Source organism: Gobius niger (assembly GCF_951799975.1).
Source record: "Gobius niger genome assembly, chromosome: 11".
Classification (NCBI taxonomy): Eukaryota; Metazoa; Chordata; class Actinopteri; order Gobiiformes; family Gobiidae; genus Gobius; species Gobius niger.
Genome location: NC_136862.1, coordinates 11,267,249 through 11,294,203, shown reverse-complemented (window position 1 = coordinate 11,294,203; position 26,955 = coordinate 11,267,249). Strand labels below are relative to the sequence as shown.

General features: G+C 42.2%; 1 protein-coding gene across 3 annotated transcripts in view; it reads right to left on the bottom strand.

Moving 5' to 3' along the window:
• dscama (Down syndrome cell adhesion molecule a) overlaps window positions 1-12,052 on the bottom strand; it is a 100,959-nt gene extending 88,907 nt beyond the window's left edge. For all 3 annotated transcript variants that reach the window (XM_079565546.1, XM_079565548.1, XM_079565547.1), the window contains exon 1: window positions 11,807-12,052. In XM_079565546.1, the coding sequence (XP_079421672.1) occupies window positions 11,807-11,849 (43 nt within the window). In that variant the 5' untranslated portion in view covers window positions 11,850-12,052. The remainder of the gene's footprint in view (window positions 1-11,806) is intronic.
• Between the last annotated feature and the right edge of the window lie 14,903 nt (window positions 12,053-26,955).

Genomic DNA, 26,955 nt, shown 5'->3' with positions numbered 1-26,955 from the left:
AAGAGCGCATTTTCTCCAGTTGGGCTTTACCCAAATCTATGTAACTAGTAAATTTCTCCATTGTGAGATCAATAAAGGCTATCTTATCTTATCTTATCTTATCTTATCTAAACGCTTCTTGACTGGAGTTTACATGCTAGGCCAGGGTAACGCCTCATTTGAAAGCTAAGACCTACAAAACTCATCTAAGCTTCTTCCTCGTTATGATTGTCACATTTTTGTCCTTTTTGGTTGTGTTTTCATCACAGTTTTGTTGCTTTTTTTTGTTTTGGTCACATTTTTTGTGGCATGATCAGTAACATTACACTAAAAAGGAAGAAGAAATGTGTCCAAAAGCGACCAAAAAAATGAAAATGTGGCATTAAAAGCAATAAAAACATGACAAAAATGTGACAAAAACATGACTAAAACCCGAAAAAAAAGCAATGAAATGAAATTAAAGCATAATGAAAACAAGGATAAAGCTTAGATGAATTTTGCAGGTCTTAGCTTTCGAATGAGGCATTACTCTGGCCTATAGGCTGTATACTCTCCAGTCAATAAGCTTTTAGAGTTGGGTAAAGCTGGAGAAAATGTGCTGTTCAAGGCGGGGGTTAAAGGTACACTGCGTAACATTTTGGATTCTACTGTTGCCAACACAAAACATGCTCCAAATGATTGTAAAGGGTAATCAAAGAATGGATGAGGACCTATTTAAATAACTGCCTTTAGTCGACATCTTCATGGTGGCGAGCTGGAGATGTCCCCCCTCCCTGTAAGGTTACACACGTCAGGTCTTATGAGAGGTGAGCCGCTCAAAGACACAGGTTTGTTTGGTCATTTGGGTGAAATGTTACACAGTGTGGCTTTAAATATATATACATATATATTCGGTTATTTATAATGGGTTTTGAAAATGCAGTAAGGCTTTTTCTTGCGAATATGGCCACTGGTAAAACTCAAATCTAGCTGCAGATCGTTGGAGCAGCACTCTGTCAATGCCCATCAGTCGTCTCTTCCAAATCACCAGGCAATTTATTTAAGTAAACGTCTGATCAATATAGGCCCACGAACACACAGCATAAATGGCCTATGCATTAGAGTGTGCATTAGGACGGCGATGTGTTAGAGGCTCTTTGTTCGGCCTGTATTTACCTCCACCCAGCCCCATTAATCAGCCGTGGATGAATGTGCCATTGAGCTTCTGTTTTCTTGACAACGGCGTATCGCAGCCTCTTTCTATTTGATATCCTCCCGCTTCAATGTGCCGCTCGGAGCAAACAACAGCCTTATTTTGCGCCTTTCTTCCCCTATTTCATCACACTTAAGAGCCACAACATGCTAGCATTACCTTAGAAAGTGTGTGGCTTTCTAAGTGTTCCAAAACAGCCATACTCCATAAAATGAATGCACAATAGGCTAATCCAGTTTGATAGTCCCAACCAAATCTTGCTCAAAATGTTGTTTTTGATTATAATAACAGAACCCTGCAAAAGCGCACTGTAGTTTCTTGTGAAATATATTGAACAAGGCCAAACTGCAAAGTGTCTCTATTATAAGTTGAAATAAATATGCTAATTTGAGTTGCCACTCGCCTTGACAGGTTGAAAGTGGGTTTCAAAGCTACACCAGTTGAAAACCACCGCTAAGTTACTCAAAACAACAGTCTAAACCAGCTCTAAAGGAAGCCAAACCCTCAAAAAGGAGCCTAGTACCATCAGAAGCGAATTATCTAAAGCTTGTACTGCAAATCATGAAACCTCTGGTATGCGTCGCACTGCTCTGTTGTATTTAAAGACTGGGGGGTCACTGGCTCGCGTCCAGGTCACTGTGCTGTGGTGGGCACCGCTAGGGCAGCTCCACTGGGTTAGATCTGGGTTACAGTCTGCAGGTAATTAAGGCTGGGCAGAGCAGAGCCGGCTGAGGACAGGCCAGGCTCACAGTGACAGTGAGTAAGCGTCCTGCCGCCTCCCTACTGCCCCCAGGCCCTTCCCGACATGCCCTAAAGACTGACAACACGGACAAACCTCTCGTCCTGCAATTCAGCGCTTCCCAATTTGCTCTCATGAATAATGTGGAGCTCAGTGCCGCGCGGCGCTATGTAAAACCAATGATACCCGCTCTGATGTCAACTCTCTGGAGGGCCACACGAGAGGGGCTGTGGAGTGGGCCGCTTGATGCATATAAATGCTCATTTGCATGCGCGCCAACAGGAAAGGGGGGGTGGGGGGGGGAGTCCCGGGCATACTCAAGACCTTAATCAGTTACATCAGCGGAGCAAACCGACCGGCGCTACAAATCAACACGGCCGCATGACAGTGACTGGAGCAGGGATGAGAGCGCGGCGAGTAAACAAGGCCGAGTGCAGGCGCTGAGGCTAATCTGCATAGGCACGTTCAAAGAGACAGAGAAGAGGACAAAAACAGCCACATGAGAGCTTCATAATGCTCCATTAGCCTTTCTCGGTGACACAGCACGGAAATGACAGTGTGGACTCGGCGTATGCTTCCAAACATTATTCCACAGGAATTTAAGTGTGAATCAGAGGCAAGAGCCGGATCCAACCGATCTGCGGCCTCAAACAGACACAGAGCACAAAGTTGGGCATAAATGGACTCAATTTGGGCCCTATCCCCTGTTTGAGAAGCACTTGTTATTCACAATCAGACAGGTGTTAGTTCTTTAGGGATATTTTTTCATTGTGTATGTGGGACATGTATAAAGTGGACAAAATTGTGGCTTATGAACCTGTTTTGGCGGCACTTCAGCGTTGATGTTTCAATTATTTATTGCATTAATAGTATATGGTTGTGCATGGAAATAGATGGTCTCACATGGCAGTAACAGGGAATGTTACAAACAAGATATAAGCCACCATTTTAGTTCACAATATGCAAGCAAATCCATGGCATCGTGATAATCGTAGTTCAAATTTGGGCTTGGTGATGATTTATGGGCTTTGAAAATGGGATCTATTTATTACGCAACAAACTCCAGGAAATACAGATCGGAGCGCTCGAGCAGTGAACAACGCTGATGTCACAGAAGTTGATGTCCCAGTTTAATTTGGCTTAGCAACATCTCTGCTCCTTGGGTCCTGTCCCACTACATACAAGAACTTACTTTTCTCACCATTCTCACTTTAGTCCTGCACCCACAACGACAAACGTGCCGCATTAGCCAGTGCGGTACAGTAGATCTGCTTATATAAGGCTCTTACAGGGAAGACAACTGCAGAGTCCAAGTACAGGACTTTTGAGAGGTGAGGAGTGGATTTATCCCGTCACAGTGAGAGGAGAAGCAGCGGAGGAGGCGGAGGGGTGTCTCAGGTGAGCTCACAGTCAGGGACACGGTAAAGCCAGCAGGAGGATGAGCGCGCAGATTAGCAGGAGACTGACAGCACTGAGATCATCTCCATATACTTATAGCCCATCGCTGAGAATGAGTGCCTATAGCGGCATAATAATGGGTTCATATACAGGCTGCATATAGTATATAGATGTAGGCTGGAACAATGTGAGCATTTATAAACCAACTATGTAGATTTTTTTATATGCAAGCAAGTGCTCAGAATCAAAAGTTTATTTTACAATTTAAAAAAGTCACTTTTAATGCCATTTTAGTACTATATTCTAATGCCTGTTTCATTTCTTAAGATTTGGCAACATTTCATCAAACAAAATGCAGTCAATTTCAACAGAAAATTGCAACTGAATATAACCATCATGAGCTAATATAGTAAAAATTGTTGAGAAGTGTCATAATTTTCCACTATATTTAGATTTAATGCCAGTTTGAATCTGAATCTTGAATTAATGATTTTGATGACATTTAAGGCCTTGAGTTTGGCATAATTCATTAATTCAATGCTTTTTAATGCCCCGCCAAAACCCTGAATAGTTACTTATATTTCAAAGTGAATATCAACATTCAAAGACCCTACAAAATCTTCTAAAATACCGCAATATCATCTCGAACTCTCACTCTGTTCATCATAGACAACATGTTCTTAAGCCGTCGTCTGTACTGGGTTGTTTTTTTGCTTACACTAAACTAATTCTTCTTTTTGTATTGTGTATAAGATTTAGCTCAACAACATATTGCGCAGGCCTTTTCCCCGCTGCGTTGCTGTCCTCAGAATAAAACAAACATGGCGGAGAATTAGGCAGAGAGAGTTTTGTCGGCTGAAAAGGCGGAGGGCACATCTACGTCCGGGGGGTTAAATGGGATTGTGGGTCAGATGACTAGACACCGCTGCCTTTGCGCTCACAGCCCTGCTCCTCTTCATCTTCTTTCTTTTTTTTTTTCCTATGGTGCCTCAGAACATATAACCCCCCCAAACCCCCTCCTCCTCCTCCTCCGCCCACACACTGACTCCACCCCCTTCACCCCCCGCGGCCCCCCCCACCACCATCCCCGCTACCCCCTCCCCTCCGCAGCCTCCATTTGCCTCAGAGCCAAGACTATTTCATCTTGAGTAACCCCACTGCAGGAGAGAGCGCGGGCCTTATTTCAGCTAAGCAAACACACGGGGAGGGACGATTAGGCATGGGGATCAGCGCGGGCGATGCGGAGGGATTTTCAACCTTTTAATATCGCAAGAAAAGGAAACCATATGACCAAAATTAGATACAATTTGACAAGCGGTGCGGGACATGGGTGTAAAGCGTTCAACGAGTCCCGCAATGTTGAAGCTTTTCTCCCCCCCCCAAATAATATCGCTTTTATTGATTAAAGCAACACATCTCAAAGACCTTATACGACAAGCGCAACAACCACCCGGCAACCAGCACCGCGAATCAAAGCAAAGCCCTGGACGGTTCACCCGCACTCAGAGGGAATGTGAGTTGGATAAGATTGTCCGGAGACTGGTTAACTTTTATCTGTGATGTGTTTGTTGCAAAAGTAAGTTGGAGTTAGGAGAACCTGGTGGATTCATAAATTTGACGATTATCAGGCCCTGGCCCTCTGTCATTCTTTATTCAGCCTTGGCGTTTTAGTCATATAACTTGAAATGATTTTTGCATCTACAGAAAATACCCCTAGCTTTAAAGATGTTGAAAAATGTAGTTAACCTCTTACCCGCCGCCTGAACTGAGAAAAATCGACTGGAGAGCAACAGAGTAACGCCTCATGTGAAAGCTAAGTCCTACAAAGGTTTTTGTCACATTTTTTGAAGCGTTTTTGTTGTGTTTTCATATGTTTTTTGTCATGTTTTTTCTGCTTTTTATTGCTTTTTTTGAATTGCTTATTTGTCATGTTTTCGTCCCTTTTTTTTGTCCCTTTTTTGTCGCTTTGACGCATTTTTGTTGCTTTACCGGCACTCTTTTGTTGCTTTTTTGTTGCATTTTCGTCACGTTTTCGTCACTACTTTGACGGGGTTTTTTTTCCCACACCTTTAGATTTGGGTAAAGCCAAACTGGAGAAAACATGCTCAGTTCAGGTGGGAGTGTTAAGAGGTTTTAAACTACACGCCAGCAGACAGCCCACTTCTTCCTCTCGTGTGCTCCAGTTGCAGCAGCAAAGCAAATTATAAATTGGCAAACATACTAATCAGCGCGGCAAAGTGAGTTTGATTACGGACAAGACCAGAGCAGGTTTGGTGAAAGTGTGTGTAGATTGTTAAATTGTGAGGAACTCCATTGAAAACTCTGTGTGATGTTTGCCCTAAAAGGGAGATGCTAAAAATGCAGAATTACTGAAACGTGCATGAATGAAGCAAAAGAACATGTAATAAAATATCTTGGTTCAAAGCTCAATGAAGCAGATTTTCCATTATATAGTCATTTTTTCCCTTTTTCATCCATTTCATCCCTTACAAAACTGGAAGTACTAACCCTCTGCCTTTACGTCTATGAAGGGGCCCCCTCATTATTTAGCCCCAGAAGCCTGTCTATACATCGCTGCTATAAATCACTGTGATGGATACACGCTCAATTGAGACTAACAGACAGGCAATGGCTGAGAAAATGGCAGCTATCTACATTAAAGCTGCGCTCCATCTGCAAGCGCACAGCCCGGCGATCCTTTATTAATCACGTTTTGTATGATTACCAGGCGGCTACATCACCGTTGCGTCTGACGCCCGCACCTGCCTGTACTGACACGGGGCAGAGCGGCAGTGGCTTTTACGTGGGGCTTGTGCAAACAACGGCGACATATCCAGAGCGTTTAGTGCCCAGGATTAATGGAATTATAATTTAATCATCTGATCAAACAGCAATTAGCATAATCAGTGCAGGGGCAGGCCCGGCGGAGCGCAGACAGGAGGGAGAGCCACGGGCCAAGGACTTTTAATGCAACATTTGCCCCAATCTCCGAAAATGTAACACGTTTTGAGGCTGGGTAGTGAATGCTAATGCGGGCAGTGAGTTTACGGCTAATGAATAAGCCCAGAGTTGGCCACGGGGAGGATAAATATGACTTCGCTTTTCGGCTAAGTAGAAATGACAAGTGGGTTTAGGCTTGCATTAAAATAGAATGCAGTAAACAAATATTAAAATGAGTTTTCATTACACTTAAAACGCAAAATAAAGACAGCATATCATCGGTTTTAGACATGTCTATATGACCAATCTGTTTAAAAAGCCAACACTATTGCAAAAACATGATCATCACTAAATATATAATTGGTATTTTCATTTCAAGCTGTAACCAAAGTTGCATGCAGCACATTAGAACAGATATAGAATAAATAACCTTTATTGTCAACAATGCACAATGATGGCAGAATTTCCCTTTGGTTTGCTCATTTACTGATAATACAAACATATACATAGGCCATTTAAGTCAGTTTATGGCAGAATCACCTTATCGATAGAAGAGAAGTGGCACAAAACAAGCGAGATTGGGGGGATTAAGAACATAAACAAATCTCTCATCAAACTAATGTTTCGTTCCATACCACATCTTTCTTTTACAATAGCTTTAGCAAAAAAGGCCACCAAACCTAATGGCTGAGCAAAAATGCAGCTCCCCTATGTTGATATATACATCGGACTGGTTCTATACCTTTTAGGCTCACAGAACCAGTGGCCTCCGCATTAACCTACTGGCCTATTTAATAAAGAACATGTTCTGATGCTAGAGCCTCCTCAATGGGACTCCTCCTTAGCTCTTACCAAACACAAACTGAGCTGCCAAATTTGGTGTCCAAATGAGCATTAACAGCCGTGTGCAAACATCATAGCGATGTGTACAAATGGTTCCAAATGCGAGGGCTGTATGAAATGGATGGATGACAGATTTGCACGAATTTTTTTCCTATATTATTGTTTCCATTTTGGCTGAAGTCATCAGCTCCAAATCAGTTCAGTTATCTCTCCATCCCTCACCCTTTTTTGTTCACTATAACCATTTGACAGTGGATAAACATTGTAAGAAAAAAACTGCTCCATCAGTGTCCGTGGGCATCACCGTCCGCAGTGTGCGCTGGAGCCAGTGTTTCTGCATGAGGGGCCCAGGCTGATGTGATATGATTGTGAGAGCGTTGGATAAGGCGCCATAATAACACGAGCCTCCTCCATGTGTGTCTCTGCGTTTCCCCCCTCGCTCGCCTGCTCTTCCTCTGCTTTTTTTCTGCCTCACTACCCACCATCATCTCCTTAAGCACTCTGGCCTGGGTTAAATACAACCTTTAACAGTTCAATGTGCATCCATTAGCATATGCTCTGCTCTCAAGTCAATGGAAATGCAAACAGTGGAAGGCGAGGGATGCGGGGGGAAAGGTGTTTCACGATCAGGACAGGTGGGATTTTGATGGAAAACTGCACAGTTTACAAGGATTAGGGAAAACAAAATTAATAGTGATTGACAATAGAACATGAAAGACTAATTTGGTGGTAAATGTTTTATCATTTTCAAAATACTTGGAGTGAAAGCAACACATAATAGATTCTGCAATTCTTGGTTTGTAAATGGGTTGTTTGTATTCCCAAAGTGACCAAGTATCACTTTATAATGACTACACCTTATTAGCCTTAATAAATTATGAGTTAACACTTAATTTATCATGAACAATTCATTAGTTAAGTATGACTAACACTTAATAAGTAAACAACGAATAAGTGAAGTAGGTATTAAGTGTTAGTCACACTAAACTAATGACCTGTTCATGATGAATTAAGTGTTAACTCATCATTTATTATGGCTAAATAAGGTGTAGTGTCTGTAATAGTATTAAAATGATATTAAGAAATTGGTGCATCAAAAATCATCAATCATAACTATATAAGTATAGAAATGTACAGTTATAAAGCTCACTCTGTTTAGTATCATTTCAGACAAACTAAATTATCAAGATTAGAGGGATAAATACATAAACGCACTCTTTTAAGTTTGATTATTTGGCAGATCCCTATACATCACTGTAAGTCCAGCGCCAGATATCTCCGATTAAACTTTGCCCGTGGATCAACCCTTTCTGCCAGCCGGGGTTAGGGCTGGCGTAAATATAGCTGCCCCACATTGTGTTGACTGGTGTGCTGATCTTGATGGGCGACTGAGGGGCCGGGCTCCGTTGTTGTTCTCTGGGTGCGTGTCGGTGCGACCCGCTCATCTCTGACTGCTTTACGTGAAGTGACAGATGTAAACCAAAAGACACCATTCCACACAGACCCACTTCACCCCCGTGGCCTGGTCCTATAACCTGCTCTGGATTGCATTGTTTTGACTGGGCCAAACGTGGACCGAGACCAGCAATGTAAAGAAATGGGATGCTTCACTATCGGAATATGTTTTTTTGTGTAGGAAATCCATGAAAGTATGATGTTTTGTGCTACTTTTCTCATTGTATCTTATCTCCAGTGGTACAACATAAACCCCATTCAAAATAAGGTCAAGTAGAGCTACCGGAAAGTAGAAATGTATGTATTAAAATGAACAATAAAGTATACTAGCAGTTGGCTTTAGACGTGCTATACTGTTTTTGACATCTAATAAAGCCGTCTTGGAAATAACGTTCTTGTGCCTTTTCTCCGGCAGGTCCTCGCCATCCCGATTCCAAACGCTAAAAATACCACTTGCGCCGAGTGAAGTGCCAACTGCGGCACTGGGGCTGTATATATTTACGCAGCTTATTAGTGTCCAATTGAGCATGTGTCAGAGTTAACCCGGCCCCGCGCAGCCGAGCAAAAACATTATGCCTTTTTCCCCCAATTTCATCTCTTCATAACTAGGACTATGTGGTCGCTGTTTCATTTAGGCTTTTTTTTTTTTTTAATAGACTCTTTTTGCAAGAGCTCTTTCGGGCTCAAGCACCTCTGGAGTGAACTGTACGGCAGATTTCGCTCTCGACTGTTTATCTCTGCCTGTGTGAGCTTGCAAATGCGTGCTCAGATTGGCAATAGCAATTAAGAGGAAAACGGAGCAAAGACTTTAGTGCCGTTCAGAGTTGGCCAGTGCAATGTGTGTATGAGCTCATTGCGTGCAGAAAGCAAGACACGTCGGATAACGATTTGCAACATGAAACGGCGTCATATTTGGAGGTGTAAGGATGCTGAGATGTATCCGCAGGGTCATCTGAACGGAGTGCGGAGTCGCTCAGTCCAACATTGCAGCACAAAATACCCATGTCTCCATAGAGACGGCTTCAGCAGCCCCGCACCACACCGGACCAGAGCCCTGAAAACCTGTATTGCACAAGAGCCACACAGACCGCAAGAGGTGCACAATGTTCTATTCTGATGGGAGCATGTTTTCCACTTCTATTCATTAAAACATAAGTGCAGTGCAGAAAATACTGTCGGTCCTATCAACAATCAAGGCCTTTTACTCTGTGTGCCTTTCAGAAACACTCTGCATATCCCCGCTCTGTTTCCTGGCGTAGAAATCGGGCACAACAAGCAACATTTTAATGTGTCACAATTCCGCCCATAAAACAATATTTGAATCTTAGAAATCAATAAGGAAAGGTCAGTGTGAAATGACGGAAATCGCCGTCTCTGCAAAGGGGGGGTGGGAAAAACTTGCAGAGCATCCATCACCATTACAAGTGGCGTCGCTGCCATTCAAAGTTTCCATGTAGATGTCTGTAGCAGGCAGAAGCAGCAGCCATTTTGAAAACGCTCGGACCAAAAAGAGATGGAAGAGCAGTACACTCGAGCTATAGCAACACAACAGGCGAGGACGGGCTGGAGACGGTGCACCGAAGGAGGGGTGGGGGGGGGGATTGGAAATGGACATCGGGGTGCCCTCAGGAAATTGTCACGCCTCGAGAAAAAAAGAAAAGAAAAAAAAAAACCTGATCCCTCCAATATTCTCTTTCCTCCGCCCTATAAATAACGACACCTTTCATTCAAGCTCCAGCCACAAAATGGTTTTCCCTCTTGTCATGTTTGCTTGACGCATCGCCCTGCACTTTTCCACCACTGGTGCATTCGACTTCTTCGAACCCCCCCCCCCCATCTCGCCGGCGTTCGAATCCCATAAATGCCCCCAATTTTCTTGCTATCTGCCGTCCAGGACGCGCACACATCCGACCCTCCACCCCATACAGCCCCCTGTCCTCCCCGCTGCCCCCCTTCCAACACACACCCTTGCTACAGTCGCTTAGGGGGAATAAAGCAACATACAAAACCACTGCAATAAAACCTCCGCTTTCAAAAGAGGACTTTGGGGCATTTTAAGGGATGCACGCTGGTTTGAAGTGATAAGGATTTGTCTATTGTTTTCTTTTTTCTGTTTTTTTTTTCTCCTTCCAATCCGAAATGACTCCATGTCTGTTCTTCTAATATGGCGGGTGTAAAGCCATAAAAAGCACAGCCAACCTATTTTCTGTTGAGATACACGATGGAACTAGTATGATGCATGCAAAAAAACAAACAAGCAAACACCCTAACAGACCACAGGGCTTATCATCAAACTAAAATCAACTGCAATCTGCACCTTTAATCTGGTATCCATGCAGCTATGGCACATTTTCCTTATCTCAAAATTTCATCTCAAGGAATCATTTGTGAATGAAAATTCCACCCTAAATGCAAGGGAATAAATTGTTTCCATTGATTCAAGTGATGTTTTGTTACACCTGAACGCAAACGGACCGAAAGATTATAGATTAAAGCTGAGAAATGCAAATTACACCACGACAATGTGTAAATGTGCCGGGACTAAAAATCTGCAAATGTGATGATTTGGAAAAAATGCTAAATCAATCCAAATCCAAAATGTGCTTGTTCTTATTCACGGTCAACAAAGGATTAAAAAAAAGAAGAAAAAAAAGAAAAGAAAAAGAGAGACTAAGGCTGAGGCCCAGTGCAGTGCTGAATAAACAAGCCTTAATCAGAGCTACTACGAATCAAGCCAAATGGATGAGTGTTTTCTGAGGCCTGCAGTGTCTCAAATTGCAGTCAGATGATAAGAAAAAGAAAAAGAAATAACACGTAAAAGGTGATTTGGAATATTTCGTTTTGAATGGATTATAAACTGCACCTATCGATCCGCGTCACTGTCACTGGACGTCAATCAGAATGTCTCCCTTTGATGGGCAACACGAAACCGCATACGTTTCTTTATAGAGTTGAGTGTTTAAAACGCGCAGGTGACCAAAGCTTGCCATTCGCGTGCTATATGGCTGTATGAAGGTTAACGCAACTGTTAGCCCCCCCTCCCTCTCCACCACCCCCCTCCCCCTGTAAAGCTCTCCAATGCTTCTGTCAGGACATAGCAACAGCCTGTTCCTGCGCGCATCTCCAGCACAAACAGGACCTGGATGGATCTTACAGCCTTTGAATGAAAAAAAAAATGCACTTTTGATCTTTTCTGAGAGCACTGCACGCAGTTTATTTAAAGTTTAAAGTTGCACGAAGAAAACAATGAATAAACCTACCATTCAGGATGCACTGGGAAAGAATAAGAGCCAATATCCACATGCCCCGCTCCGTTCAAAATCCAATGTTGATGCGTTTTCTCTTCTTCTCTCCCAACACTATCCTGAAAAATTTCCTTGGTCTTCTCTTATGTGTTTCCTTTCGTTAAAAAAAACATTTGTCAACAAGTCCACAAAAAAAAGAAAGAAAGAAAGATGGAAAGAAAAGGAGAGCTTGTGAATCGGCCCCTCTCTCCTTCCCCTCTCTCTCTCTCTCTCTCTCTCTCTCTCTCTCAACAAGAAGATGAAGCGCAAGAGGAGGAGGTTTGCGCGGTCTTCTCCGTCCCTCGCTGCCGCCGCTGCTCTGATTGTCTCCCTGTGCAGCGCGCAGTAGTGGGGGATTTGCTCCAGGTTTTTTTTTTTTTCCTTTCTTTCTTTTTCTGGCGGAGTGACCGCAGCGCACCGGGCCTCAGTGCATGCGTCCCCCAGCGCCGTGGAACATGAGGGAGCCTGGCACGGTGCGCCCCGGTCCAGGTGAGCCGCTGCTGCTGCTGCTGTCACTGCTCCTCGTATTCTTCTGCTGCTGCTGCTGAGTCACACGCATAGGACACACCGGCCAATGCGCGCAGCAAACTCCACAATCAAACCAAAAAAGAAGGGAAACCCGAAAAGGACGCGCGTAAAAGAGTCATACCAGGTCTGCGTAAAAAGCGTCAAAAAAAAAGTTGGATTTTTTTTTTTCCCTTGATAGATTTCTCTCTCTCTGGAGTTGATTGTTAGCTGCGCTGGGAAATCATTCTCTCTTCGCCGTCGCCTCTCTCCGTCCGGCGAGCAACAAGCACACGCATCTTCCCCGCCGACTGCAGCCACACATACATGCATACACCAGTCTGCGCACCGCACTGCCTCCCTGCTGCCTGCGCTCAGAACCTGCTCTGCCTCGCTCGCGGAACAGAAAAGACCTGCTCCTTACTCTTCCTCTGCAGACGTCGTTTCTCTCTCCCCCTCACCCCCCCTCCCTCTCTCTCTCCCTCATCCCTCCCTCCCTCCCTCCCTCCTTCCCTCTCTCTCTCTCTCTCTCTCTCTCTGTCCATTGCTTTAAAGGTGCAGCAGGGTGTGGGGGGAGAGAGGGGTCTTTTTTTTTCTTCTTTTTTTTTTTTCTTTTTTTTTTTTACAGCTGAGGCACTTAAATAATCTTTTGTTTTAGTGTCCAGTCAGAAAATGGAGCGCGTTATTGAAGGAGCAGAGGCGGACACACCTGACGGACACCCCAGTGCAGGCGCGTGTTGAGGGGGGAGGCGGTGAAAAGGGGGAGGAGAGCGATTCTAAATTGTCTTAATTGGAGGACATCAAATCCAGTCTTTGAATCTTGGGTAATTTATGAGCCCTTGGGGACGTTTTTTGTTGTTGTCTTTTTTTGGGGTGGGGGCGGGAGAAGGAGGGGGTTCCATGGCACGCATTAGCCCCGTATTCATTAATTGACCTTGACAAATATAAGCAGCGACCGCACCCCCCTCCAGTGCACCAGGGGGCATCAAACGGCGGCCATGTCACACTTCAACAAGCTCTCACCCCCCGCAGGAGTTCACCTTCATTCTGAATCATATATATAGTGGAGGAGCAGTGGAGTCAGGGAGCTGTGATGTTACAAAAATGCAAAGTTTTTGAGATGATGAGATTATAAAGGGGTGTAGACGTGACCTGTTTGGATTATTGGAATATTTAAACCAATTATATTTTCTATATTGATTATTACAAATGTTGGCTTTGGCACATAAACCGACAACAGCCATGAAGTGCCTAAAGGGAGATGTAATGCCTGCAGAAACCAAACACAATTTTCAGTGGCATAGTGGTTAAGTATTTGCCCCCTTACTAGAGAGTTTTGTCGTGGAAAAGACTCTTCACACATAATATTCTCCAGTCAAAGGTTGTGAAAGGCGTTCAGCATAAATACTTCATTGCAAAATCTTTGTATGACCGGTGACTGGGGGAAAAGAGTCAAATTATTTGGAAATAATTTGTATATAAAAGATGTAACTGTAAGCAAAATGGCCCAGAGCCTCATGATAAAGCTGAGTGTTACTCTGAGATGTATTATACAAGTCCCATTCTTATTTTCCAAGTCATTTCCGGGATTCAGGACTCAAACATCAAACTAAGGACTCATGACAAAGGAACTTGTGAGCAAAGAACTTGGACTTAGATTTAGACCGATTTGACGGATTTAGCAAGTCCTTGTCACCACTAAGCTCAGAATATCTACACGTTTAGCTTTAAAATAGTGGTTCAAACCTAGTTAAATAATGTAAGCCTTTAGAGAAGAGTCCAATGAGTGAACACTGCTTGAAATGGTAAGAAAATGCTTCCTAATTGGGCTGAACTTGTGACTTGAACTCGGACTTGGTTTTGGGGGCTCGGCTTGGACTTTGTTGTTATTTGTAGTATAATTTTATCACCATACTTACACTAAAAAGGATACAATCAGTTGCAGGTTCATCAGTTGCATAGTCCATCCATCCATCCATCCATCCATCCATTTTCTTCCACTTGTCCGTTTCCGGGTTGTGGGGGCAGCAAATCGCATTGCACCAGCCCCTTATGGTTCCTCCTGCAGGTGGTGGGTCCACAGAAGGACGGCCTCATGATTAAATGGGCCTGTTGGTCTCTTATAAGGGGCTTCTGAACCGTTCTTTGTCTGACCTGTCATCTACGACCATGTTTTCCATGGGAGACCCTACCGGGGGCACGAAGCCTCCGACAACAGAGCTCCAGGGCCATTCGACGCTCAAACACCTCCACCACGTTAAGGTGGCGGTTCAAGGAGGGCCGTTATCATTTTTATTTCAGTGTCCCAGCAATTTTAATGAAGAAATGTTTGGGCAGAAAAGTTATTTTTATTTGAATGTTTAAGCTGCTGACAGGAAGTGACATAGATAAAAGCAGATAAAGTTCCAGAGCAGTTTTACTCACTTCCCATTGACAAATCATGGTTGGCAGCGCAACAGTTTAAAATTGGTTGTCTCTATCTATGTCACTTCCTGTCTGTGTCCAATAAGGAAGTGAAACTATAAACATCACAAAAATGTCAAACTAAAGAACGCTGGGTACAATATACAACTGTGCCACTGTGCAAACATCCAGTGAAAATGGTATTTAGGCTTTTTCTCTTGAATATCTCCCTAAGGTGCCTGATTGTTGTGGTGTTTGTCAGATTATGTGCTAAGGTGCCATTATTTTATGGGACTTGTACTCGGACTTACATGATTGAAGACTCAAACTTAGACCTGGACTCGAACAATGAGGACTTGAGTGTGATTTGGACTCACTTTTCCTTTAATTTTCTCTCATCAATTTAAGTGTGTATAGAAATATAGGGTCTGCACAAGCTATGACTCGCATATTACAATCGAAAAGTCCCATTTGCGTCCTACACAGCGATTATATTGAGTTAGGACCGGTTTCCCGCAAAGCCCTGACACAACAGTGTGTAAGTGCACTGACATGCTCGGCGACGCCTCTGGTTGGGAATGGCCCGTTTATGCCGAGAGACGGAGGGAGAGGCAGGTTTTATCGGTGCGCCTGGAAACACTGTCTGTCTCTGAGGGTTATCCTCCACATCATACTGCATGCACTGCACCCAATACGGGAACCTGTCAGCGCCTGCCTGCACCCTGCTCACACTTTCACCATGACAGCAGCCTAAAATAAAGCTCGTCGTTACTGCTACAGCTAGGATGAACGCAGTAAAATAGGACTTTCTTACATGCATGAAGTAAACAATGTATTCTGTGTTGTTTGGAATGGGATTCATGAATGCTCCAAACACTAAGCCACTGCTCTTCTACGAAACACAACTATCATCTTTTTTTAATCCAGTTTACATTGTGTCTTGATGGGATGCACAGATTGCCATGTCCTTCACTGTGGTTATGCTTCTTTCACCAATCGCAAGGAGTTAGTGGAAATGGTTGTAGAATGTGGGTGAAAAAAGAAGGCATTACAGATACAACTGAACTTGGGTTGCCTTAAAGGAGGATATTTTTCCTGGTCGTGGAATGGAATTGGTTTTGTCCTCCTTCAGTTCATTGTACATTTGTGAAAAGACACTGTGCATCTGATTGCAAAGCATTGTTTTTCACTCATGAACTAGCAGGCAAGTTGTTGTTGGCATTATTGTGACCGTGACGCTGAGATGTGACCCTGAAAGTGGTGAAACATGTTCATAAACTCATCCTGTGAAAAACGGGGATGTTAAAAATGCACTAGAAAAGTTAGGAATGAATTTGGACACAACTAAACTTAACAAGCAATGAAAGCAAAAAAGTCCTCTTAAGGGGCATTCGAGCACAGAACTCTGACTGATCCCCCAAAAAGATGAAAAGACTATTGTGATCTGAGGTCACTGCAGTTGGTCAGGTATAGGTTGAGCAACACTGTGTGAATGAGATCAGCCGACTGATCATCCTGAATGACCAGGTTGTTCCATCAATGGATCTGTTCTTCCCTGATGGTACAGGCATATTCCAAGATGACAATGCCATGATTTATCAGGCTCACATTGTGAAAGAATGGCTCAGGGAGCATGAGACAAAGTTTTTACACATGGATTGGCCACTACGGGGTCCAACTCTTTACCCCATTGAGAATCCTTGGGATGTGCTGGAGAAGGCTTTGCGCAGTGGTCGCACTCTCCCATCACCCATACAAGGTGTTGGTGAAAAGTAAATGCACCACTTTTGATATTGCAGATGACACAAAAGCTGTGATCGAAGCTAATGGCGGTCCAACCAAATATTCTAATTGGATTATCGTATTGAGAACCAAAACAAACAAAAAAACATTAACAACTTATTCATCATGTATTTTGGGAATAAATCAACATTTCAACTGTTATCAGTAAGTAACAGTAACCAATATTTGATTTGAACCTCATATCTGTGGACACATATACATCAGTTTATGACTTTTTTCTTAATGCATTTACCATATGCACCTAAAAATATTTATATTTAAAAATAAGAATTGTGCTTTAAGTGTATTATTACTGGCATTTAACTTTTTCCACTATGCAAAATACCATATGTCACCGACCGCCTCAGTGGACACATTCCTATTGTTATGTCCTCTTCACCATATGCCACATTATTTATCCACTGGCTCTATTGTGAACCGTTTGGACACAGATTGGATTAAACACAGGCTGGTCATGAAGAGCTCAATCCCGATTGCTCTAATCCCTGCTTTGAGGTGGTGATACATACAGTATGTCAGGAGGTTATGATCAAAACAGATGTCATCCTCTTAAATCCTTCTGTTATTTAACATGTGTGGATCTGTTTTTGATTATATTATAATGAAGACAAGAAATGTTTGTATAGTCTTTAAACAACATGGATTTACATTCTGAAGAGCCTATTGAAGAGAAGGAAATTTGACTTTGAAATGTCACATAGCAGATTTCTTTGGACATAGTTTATGGTTATTGGTTATGGTTACATTTCCATAATCCACAGACAACAACTGGTTTAAAATTCAAATGAGAAAAATAATCACAAGTGTAAAATGGGAAGTCTGTGACCCCATTGCCCAGAGAAAGGAATAGGCCACCGTTTTTAAAATACTTTTTAAATATAATGTTCTTACCTTAGCTTAGACGAGTTGATATGTAGCCGTCTGGTCTTTACGTGTGCCCTCAGTCACGTAAACAGAGCACAGACGGCGTTAGCATTTAGCCTCTCCCAGCTATAGCTCCAAACTGAGGTGAAGTTAGAAGCTACCAAGATCTTTCCCTATTTAAATATGGTTACATAAGCCTTTACACGATCCAAGTGTCACACAAAATGAAACATGTTGATTTTCTTAGCGGATAAAAAGGGGAACTATATTGCAAGCCTACAAAGTTAACATTGCAAAGCGCTATTTAGTTTGGGTTATTCTTTTCATTGGATCTTCCTTTACCGTATGCTGCATAATAGATGAGCACAGAGTGGAGCTTAAACACTCTTTTAACTATATTGACCAGTGTCGGACCATTTTATTGAGACAGTTTGAACGACCCTATGAAAATGAACATTTAAACTAAATCTAACCATCCAACAGTGTGCCTTTATGAGTTTATTTGTTCAGTTTGCTTTTGGAGGCGACCACAATGAATTCCCAAAAACTCTACATTATGCACACATCTATGTGAAACCTTTATCTTGATTTATGTGTAGAGGCTAAAGAGGTGCACAAAAATGGAAAATTTAATTCAGAGCTCAATTGCTTATAAGTTCAAAATGTTTGCGAGACCTAAACACTGCATACGGTTAAAACATGCATAGTAATAAGATCTTAATATACAGTTCAAATATGGAAAAGTATATATTTGAGGAGGACTGGTTCTGTGGAAGTGCTAATGTGAATTTATGTTTTCAACTTGAAGACATAATTAACTTGTTGAACTATTTACAACACTGTAGTAAAATTAGATTGCTGAGCACCTCATTTAAATGTTATGTGTTTGCATTTGCTTTGAGTAAGGAGCTGCCTGCAGTTGTTCTGTGGAGAGCACTGTCTATTAATCTCAATAACCGAGCCTCGTATTCCCCCGGGCTTATTTTTATGGCTAGTATTAACAACAGCATTCTTTGATTATATTCAGAGAGTAAATGTATGTTTGCTAATGCCTTCAAAAGCTTCATCTCAATCAGCGACACATAAAAATACATGAAACAACTCCATTGATAATTTAACATATAAAGTAGAAGCAGTAGAACATATATTTAGATTGTCATTTTATTGGACGAGTCGTGAATCCCTCTCTCTGGCCGTAAATTGAATATAGAACGAGACAGAGAGACACAATTCAAATTTAATGAGTGGACATGTCTGCCGAATAACGGAATGGAGAAAGCGTGTTCCCTTTGAGAGTCATTCGCTGCCATTACAGGGGCGAAAAGTGCTGCGTGCGCAAAAATAAAGCCACACCATAAGCTTTGCACCTATAGCGCTGGTGTTTAAATAAAGGGACACTGCGATGTTCATGCAGATAACAGCAGTTCAATTTGGTTTTGACTGTGGCTGATGTTGAATTAACCTGAAATTTACAATACTGTGAGACGTGACTGAGATCATTTGGCTTTTGACCCATCCTTCTATGTAAGTGCCCTTCAGACCCTTCGCTGTCTTGATATTGATCGAGAATCTTGGTCAGAATAAGGATTGGTCATTTAAAAAGGCAAACCGGTCGGGTATAATATCGGGCCTAAGAATGAACCCTGTGGAACGTCACAACAAAAAAATCAATGATAAAGATCACTAATAAACTCAAATGGCTCACAGGTAGTACTTAGGAAATATAGGTGCAGTTTATTCCATGATGTTTTTCATTTACAAACAATCCTTAAAAGGGGCTGGTTTTGCCCCGCTTAACAAGGCTGAAAAACGGTCATTTTCCCTTCCCAGACCTCCATAATCACCCAGCTTCATCAGGTAGTGAGCCACTGAGAGGACAGAGCCAAGCCCTTACATCCATACATTGATCCATGTTATTGAGTACTGCATCTTAGGCTCAGGGCACTGCCTGTACTGAATGACAGGACAGCAGGGTCATCCAGAGGTAAGTCCACCCATTTATTTGCAGCATTTGAGCTTTTACACAATACAGGAATTAGTTACCGTTAACAATCATTCATGTGTTCGGTGCTCAGTGTTAAAAGAATACAAACGTTTTCATAATTGTAGGTGTGAATATTGCGTTACTGTTGTCAAATTTTCTCCATCCTTAAATGTGAGTATTCCTGTCTTTGCTTGCCCTAAAAATCCACATGTACAGAAAAGAAGCTTACTGCAGTACTGTCCAAAATTTCATTAGGCTGACCTTATCAGCCGTGGGCAGCACTCACTAGACTCTACCAATCAATTGCAGTTTACTGTTTAACGCTTGTCAGCAGAACGCGCAGCCTGGAGAAGGAGCGGCGTAGCGTAGTGGGGTCACAAAGTTACATCTACATGCATATTATGTCGCATTTTAAGGGCACATTACGGAATATTTTTGATTATACTTAAACAAACAATACAAAACATGCTCTTAATGGCCGGCTAGGCAAAGAAAATGCTATTTTTGCAAGAGGTAATCAAAGAATGGATTTGAATGAGGATCTGAAAAGCTTTAAAGCAGAACTAAGTAACTCATGCCACTAGAGGCCATAAGCGCCACTTCTGGTGTCGTAGCGTGTTACGTTTTTTTACTCATTAATTATCCGTGAGAGTAAATACCACGCTGACAAAAAAGACAAAGGGAGAGAGGGATATTGCACATCCAATTGCACAATGGAGATCTTTTTTTTTCACTCAAACTTGGCTGTAAATGCTGTTTAAGTGGCGCTAGCCCGCAGTTAGCTTTGCCCGTTAGCCTGTTAGTTTCTTCTTCGTGATACCACTAGTGTGTATTGCGCCTCCTACCCGGTGGGAGGGGGAGATAAAAGACCGCCCCAATCAACCCATTAACACTTGTATTACCCCCAGAGGGACTACAAAAAGGATTTATTAAGGTTCTTCTTTAACTCTCATATTTGTCTGCCTTTAGACAACATCTCCATGGAGACGAGCTGGAGACGTCCCACTCCCAGTAAAGTCAAGTCTTAGGAAAGGAGAGCCGCTCGCAGTAAAGAAACATTTGTTCATATTTTAGGTATTTATGAATGATAAAAATATATATATTCAAATACATGCTTGTAGTTTATTCTTGTTATTGGGTGAATAGGCAGGTAAGTGGGTAGGTGGGTAGGTAGGTAGGTAGGTAGGTAGGTAGGTAGGTAGGTCGGTAGGTAGGTCGGTGGGTGGGTCGGTGGTTAGGTTAGGTAGGTAGGTAGGGAAGTAGGTAGGTCGGTGGGTGGGTCGGTGGTTAGGTAGGTAGGTAGGTAGGTAGGTAGGTAGGTCGGTGGGTGGGTGGGTGGTAAGGTAGGTATTTAGGTAGGTCGGTAGGTACTTTATTAATCCTTTATTAATAATGAGGGGAGGGAATCCAGACATCCAGTAGAAAAGCATACAATGCATCCAATTAACTCCAAACACCATACCAAAATATACACTACAATAAATAAGTTACACCATGTGGCTTTAGATAAAGGTATAACGTAAATAAATCTCGTTTGCAATAGCCATAAGAATATAACATTAGGAAAATGTACTCTGTATTCTTTTTCTATTCACATTGAAGGGCTGATATTTTACATTCTTTCATGTCATTGCTGACGTCCTGTGATAAGTAAACGGTACGCAGTTTCCTGAACAGGATGAAAGCTTAGTGAGGGACAGGAGGCAGCCAGCAGCCGGCACTACAGTAAACATCTTGAGTTTGACTCCTGCCGTCTGTAACGGTCCAACATGGTCAGTGTTGCTTAGTAACCACAGCACATGGCTGACCTTATCGGTGCGGTCATAAAAATGTATGAAGTCCTTTTATTCATCTCCCTCTCTCTCTCATGCACACAATGCCAGGGTATAGTTTTGTTTGTCTGTCAGAGTGTATGGCGGCCCTGATAGCCTGTCAAGAGTGTGAGAGAGAAAAGTGAGGCATGAAAATGAATAATAAGAACATGAAGAATAACTGTAATCTTTTATTATGTCGCAGTGGATGGTTGTCTTCTTTGTATGCGTCGTAAGCGCTAACAGGGAAACCAGATAGGAAAACAGTGATACTCGGATTAATGTTTGACCTATAATCTACTATCAGTGTCACAACACGGGGGTTTATGTAAATCTATTTAGTTTACAGTGTCATAATCTGCAGTAATCCTTAAAACATATTTAAGGGATTGAAACATGATGCACCACATTGATGGAAATAACATAAGATAAGATAAGATAAGCCTTTATAGATCTCACAATGGAGAAATTCACTTCCATCAGCTCTCAAGAAACGCCGGGGGGGTGCAAAATAGACAGGAAATGTGCAAACAAATTGAATAGCATATAGAGGTATCTTATGTACAATGGAGCAAAAAGTATAAACAATAATGCATATAATTAATACAGACTATAAAAATGTCAGCATGGGCAGTGCAACGTTTACAGTCATAGTGCAGGTGGGTGATAAAGTGACGCTGATACAGAGATTATTGCTTGTAGTTTTGCATAGTAGCTTTTGCACATGAGTTTCTTTACTGTAGTGTTGTACAGATAAGATAACTCTTTATTGATCTAGTATTTGGTCTTTCAATCTATAACTTCTTTCACCAACATTTTAGCATTATTTGAAGGATATTTTTTGTAGCCCAACCCGTCCTATAACTTTGTGTTGAGGTTTTTTGTTATGTTTTTATTGTAATTTCTTTTCACAACATTGGATCATCTTATTACCAGAAGGTTGGCCTGCACTCCTGCAGGTGCACACTGACATATTGTTCTTGGGCAATACACTTTACCTTCTCCCCACCTTGTATCTTACAATATTACAAAAAAGTACCACAGAAAACATCACCCGCACTAATGTTTGGCCGCTTTTAGCTTTAACTACAGCACACACTCGCTGTCACATTGTTTCAATAAGCTTCTGCAATGCCAAAAGATCCTGAATTTATTTTTTTTTCCCCCAAGATCTGGTCTTGATGATGAGAGAGTGTGACCACTGCGCAAAACCTTCTTCAGCACATCACATACTCCCTGGCATTGCCATCTTGGAATATGCCACCAGAGAAGAAGAAATCCAATGATCAAATAAACTGGTCATTCAGCATGTACCTATGTTCATAAACATCACAAGGATCACGAGCAATGTAGTAGGTCTGCAGTTATATTTATAAGTTATGATAACTTATGTTGCTATAAACTACGACTTTAACTTTTATTTTGATATTTTTGACTAATATTAACATTGTTTTTGCTGGGTTAGACGTTCTTTAGAAAAACACATAATAAACATGAATAATTCTAATCTAAGCCAGCTGTTGCCATAGGGAGTTCACTTCTTGGCCTTACCCCCACCCCGTCCAAGACATCAGCTGCACATCTGTGTCGCCATGACGACACATACAGCCACTCACAAAGCGTTCTTGACTGTTGACAGCTCAGGGCAGGTCAGCACAGATGGGAGGGGGTTGAGAGTGGGGGGTGGCAGGTCCTCACCAGGGCTCCCATATGGCCTTGGTGCTGGCACTCTGCCCTGGGACATTCTCCTGCGCTACACCCCGACACAGCTCCTGTCAGGAACTGGAAGTCACCTTGTGCAGGAGCTTGTATTCTCCAGGCACTTGGGGCCGTTGTGAAGGGTGGGGACAGAGGGAGGTGATTAAAACCAAAGGTGAGCTCAAAAGACAGTGGAAGAGAAGAATGAAAAACAAATTAATGATACCCTTTCACGGGAATTTACAGAAACTGTGGTGTACATTAACCCTTTTATGTAAACCCTGTAGAAAAAACACCCTATATGTTCTTAGTATTTCCTGATCATTTGGGGAACAAACAATTTGCAAGACCTCTTAGTTTTAAAATGACAGACCTCTACCAAATGATTAAGCAGCAGTTTATGGTAAAAGCCAACCTGCTCTAAACCGATCAAAACCCACTCTAAACCAGTCCAAACCTGTCAAAACCAGTATAAACCTGTCCAGTCCTGCTCTAAACCAGCCCAAAGCTGCTCTAAACCCGTCAAAACCAGAATAAACCTGTCCAGACCTGCTCTAAACCAGTCCAAGCATGGTCTACAATCGTCAAAACCAGTATAAGCCAGTCCAAACCTGCTCTAAACCAGTCCAAATCTGCCTAAACCAGTGCAGACCTGCTCTTCAAACCTGATCTAAACCCATCCAAACCTGTCAAAACCAGTATAAATCTGTCCAGACCTGCTCTAAACCAGTCCAAACCTGCTCTGAACCTGCTCTAAACCAGTCCAAATCTGCTCTAAACCAGATCTAAACCAACTAAATCTAAATGCTTTCATGTCGCAGTAAGTGAAATGCTGATGCTAAGGGAAATGTTCAATTAATAGCTATCAAAAAACAAGTCGTACCTTCGAAAATGCAGTCAAAATGTTCAATTGCTTGCCATAGCAAACTACTGAGTCCTCTACTGCATAATTTGAGCATTACACACTTAAACCGAATGGTAGAGATAGCAGATCAAGCCATTATTAGAAACAACAGAGGCAGGAACTCAAAGTGTGCTCTATCAAACGGTTGAGCAAACTCTTCACAGTTACGTTTGGAGATCCATGCTTTTGGCTCTTTCATGTACCTGCTTTTTGGGGCACGGGTCAGCTCACCAACAACGGAGGCTGTGGTCACTCGATGAGCTACAACTCACCCTCACTCCACCCCCTTCTTCTCGGTCTATTCCATTCTTAATCCAGGCACATGTCTCCTCCCTGCACCCCTCCCTCTGTGTCCAGCATGTCCCGGGGAAATACCACCAGATGCCCAGTGTCTAAGACAGGCATTATGTTCTTAAAGGGTCCTCTGTGCATCACAACCACTGTCATGGGCAGTAACAACAGGTAGGCCTATAACATGTAAAAAACTACAAGAGAATCAGAAATAAGCCTGATTCCGCCAAGACCACATCTTTATCTGCATTGTATTTAATAGCATAGTAGGAAGGCCTCATTAGTCATGAAGAATTTAAAACGGGAGGAGCAAGACTTCATTTGCGATAAGGAAATGTGTCAATCACAGGGACGTGGGGAGAGAGCGGTTTGTCACACCCTGAGGGGCCCACACTGACCTAAATACAAAACCGTCAACAGCAACACAACACGGAGCAGGCCCACAGGACGCAAGGGAGGCGAATGTTTGACAGAGCATCACCTTAAAGACTCAGCTGGGAAATGTGTGTCCTTGGTCCTCGTTTTGAAAAGACTGGACTTCTCGGAAAACATTGTAAAACAAATGAATGTAGGAAAAAATATGTCAAGAAGAAGGAGGCATCTGTTTCATGTGCTTCATACCTGGGCCACATCTAAGCCCTTTGTTGTGCCCCTTTGGAGTTATAGCTGAGCCGTTTAGGCGCATGCTGTGATCTGGTTGCTACGGACGTATGTTTTTCATACTGGAAGAGATTGTTAAGATTAAAGTTGATGGTTGCCAGTAAAGAGGATTTCCTTCTACTTGTGCTCATCATCATCATCATCAATGGCACTGAATCTCTGTGTACTGATACGATGAGCAAGGATGACACCATGTGGACAAAGAAGGTGTTGCAGGGCACAGCGAGCTGCATGGAGTTAAAGCCACACCGCGTAGAATTTTACCCAATAAATAAAATTGAAATACAAGCCTTTACTTTATGAGAGACATTTTTGTCATTGAAAAATACCCCATAAATGTACAAACAAACATGTGCCTTTGCTGTGAGCGGCTCAGCTCTCCTAAGACATGACTGTAACTTTACCGGGAGTGGGTACGTCTCCAGCTCGTCTCCATGGAGATGTTGACTAAAGTCAGCTGAATTTAAGATTTAAATAGGTTAGGTCCTTATCCAAATCCATTCTTTGATTACCCTCTGTAGTAATAGCATTTTCTGTGCTGAGTTTGTCATAAGGAGCAGGTTTTGTACAGATGGCAACAGTATAGTCCAATATGTTATGCAGTGTACCTTTAAAGGCACTACAGTATACAGGAAAAAACACTGTGTATAATTATAATGCATTTGTATCAATTTCATTAGCTTGTTTTCTAGCATTTCTGTGAAAGTGACACTGAAAAGTGACTCTGTGAGTTGTAAAATGTACCTATAAATTTGTTGTTTGAAGAATTGGGATGCTACAATGTAAAGTTAAAGAAAGTTAGAAATGAGTTTGGACCACAACGAATATTCTAATTTAGTGGCTTCGTCTTTCATTTCGTTTGTAATAGCCTAATAATATTAATTTAAAAAATCTGATCTAGGGCCTTAAGTTTTTTGAGAGAGAAACAGATGTACTGAAAAAATGGGTTACATAATCATTTTACTGGCGCATATTTTTGGGAAATTTAGCAAACGTTTTCTCATTTTAGAAAGTTGATAATTATTCAATTGTTTGAGATTGAAGTTTTGTTGTTGATGTATAAGGACAGATTTTTTAAACATCTATTTCAAACTACACACCATAGAAATACAATTGAAAATCATGTTTATAATTTACCCATGATATAAAGAGTAGCCAACTGTTTTCCTCCAGTAAACACACATTATTTGAGTATTTGAGTGAATGTAGCAGAGTATAACCTGCCTCCAAGCAGAGGTGAAGTTGTCTAGACTTTCTAGACAGCAGGTGGGGAAGAGGGTTTTGAGCTTTTGAGAAAGAGATGACAAGAAATTGCAGGATTACTCAACCCAAACGTGCAGAATTGAAGTGTGAGAGACATATAGGAAGCAACAACACACGGGTAAAAGCTTGAAAAAGTCATGGTTTGTTTGTGTGAAAGTGTCTCTCTGTGTGTGTGTGTGGGTGTGTGTGTGTGTGTGTGTGTGTGTTGTGTACATGTGAATCCCGCTGACCTCAAAGAGCTAATGTTCATCACCAGCGCAGCCCCGGAGTGTCGTAAGGACTCACGCTCATCTGAGAGTCTATGAGGCCTGACGCGTGACACCCACCTCACACGAGAACAGGAGAAAATAAACACACAACTGCCCAGTAACAAGGCCTCCCTCCTCATTGGCTGCTCAACAATGTGGCATTGATCACACTCTGTGCTAAAATGACACATGCTTGTGATCCACTTGCTCCATGCACACAGTCACTCGGATGTGGAGCAGCAGTCTCGTCTTCTGCCATACTCAGCGGCAGTGAAGTTGTACTGTGGCTTGTGTGAGATGTGTGGACTACAATGAAATCACCGTGTTCAATTACAAATCACTCAGCCCCTTTAGCAAGCTTACTGTCATGTTGTTACATCACCCATTCACAGCAACTGCTTCTACTTTGCAATAAACAGCATGTGAAATGTTTCCTACTAAATGTTCTTGTGAGCCGAGCACATTTCCCCCAGTTTAGCATTATCTAAAATCTAACATCTTCTTGAAAAAACGAGTCAAAATAGCTACAAAATCATCAAAAATAAAGGCACAAAAAAGCGGCAATAATGTGACAAAAACTCAACAAAAAAGTGGCAAAATTGAGATGAAAATGAACGTGAAAAAAGTGACAACACGGCAACAAAGTGAGGAAAAAGATCAGTTTAGATCAGTTTTGTAGGCCTTAGCTTTCA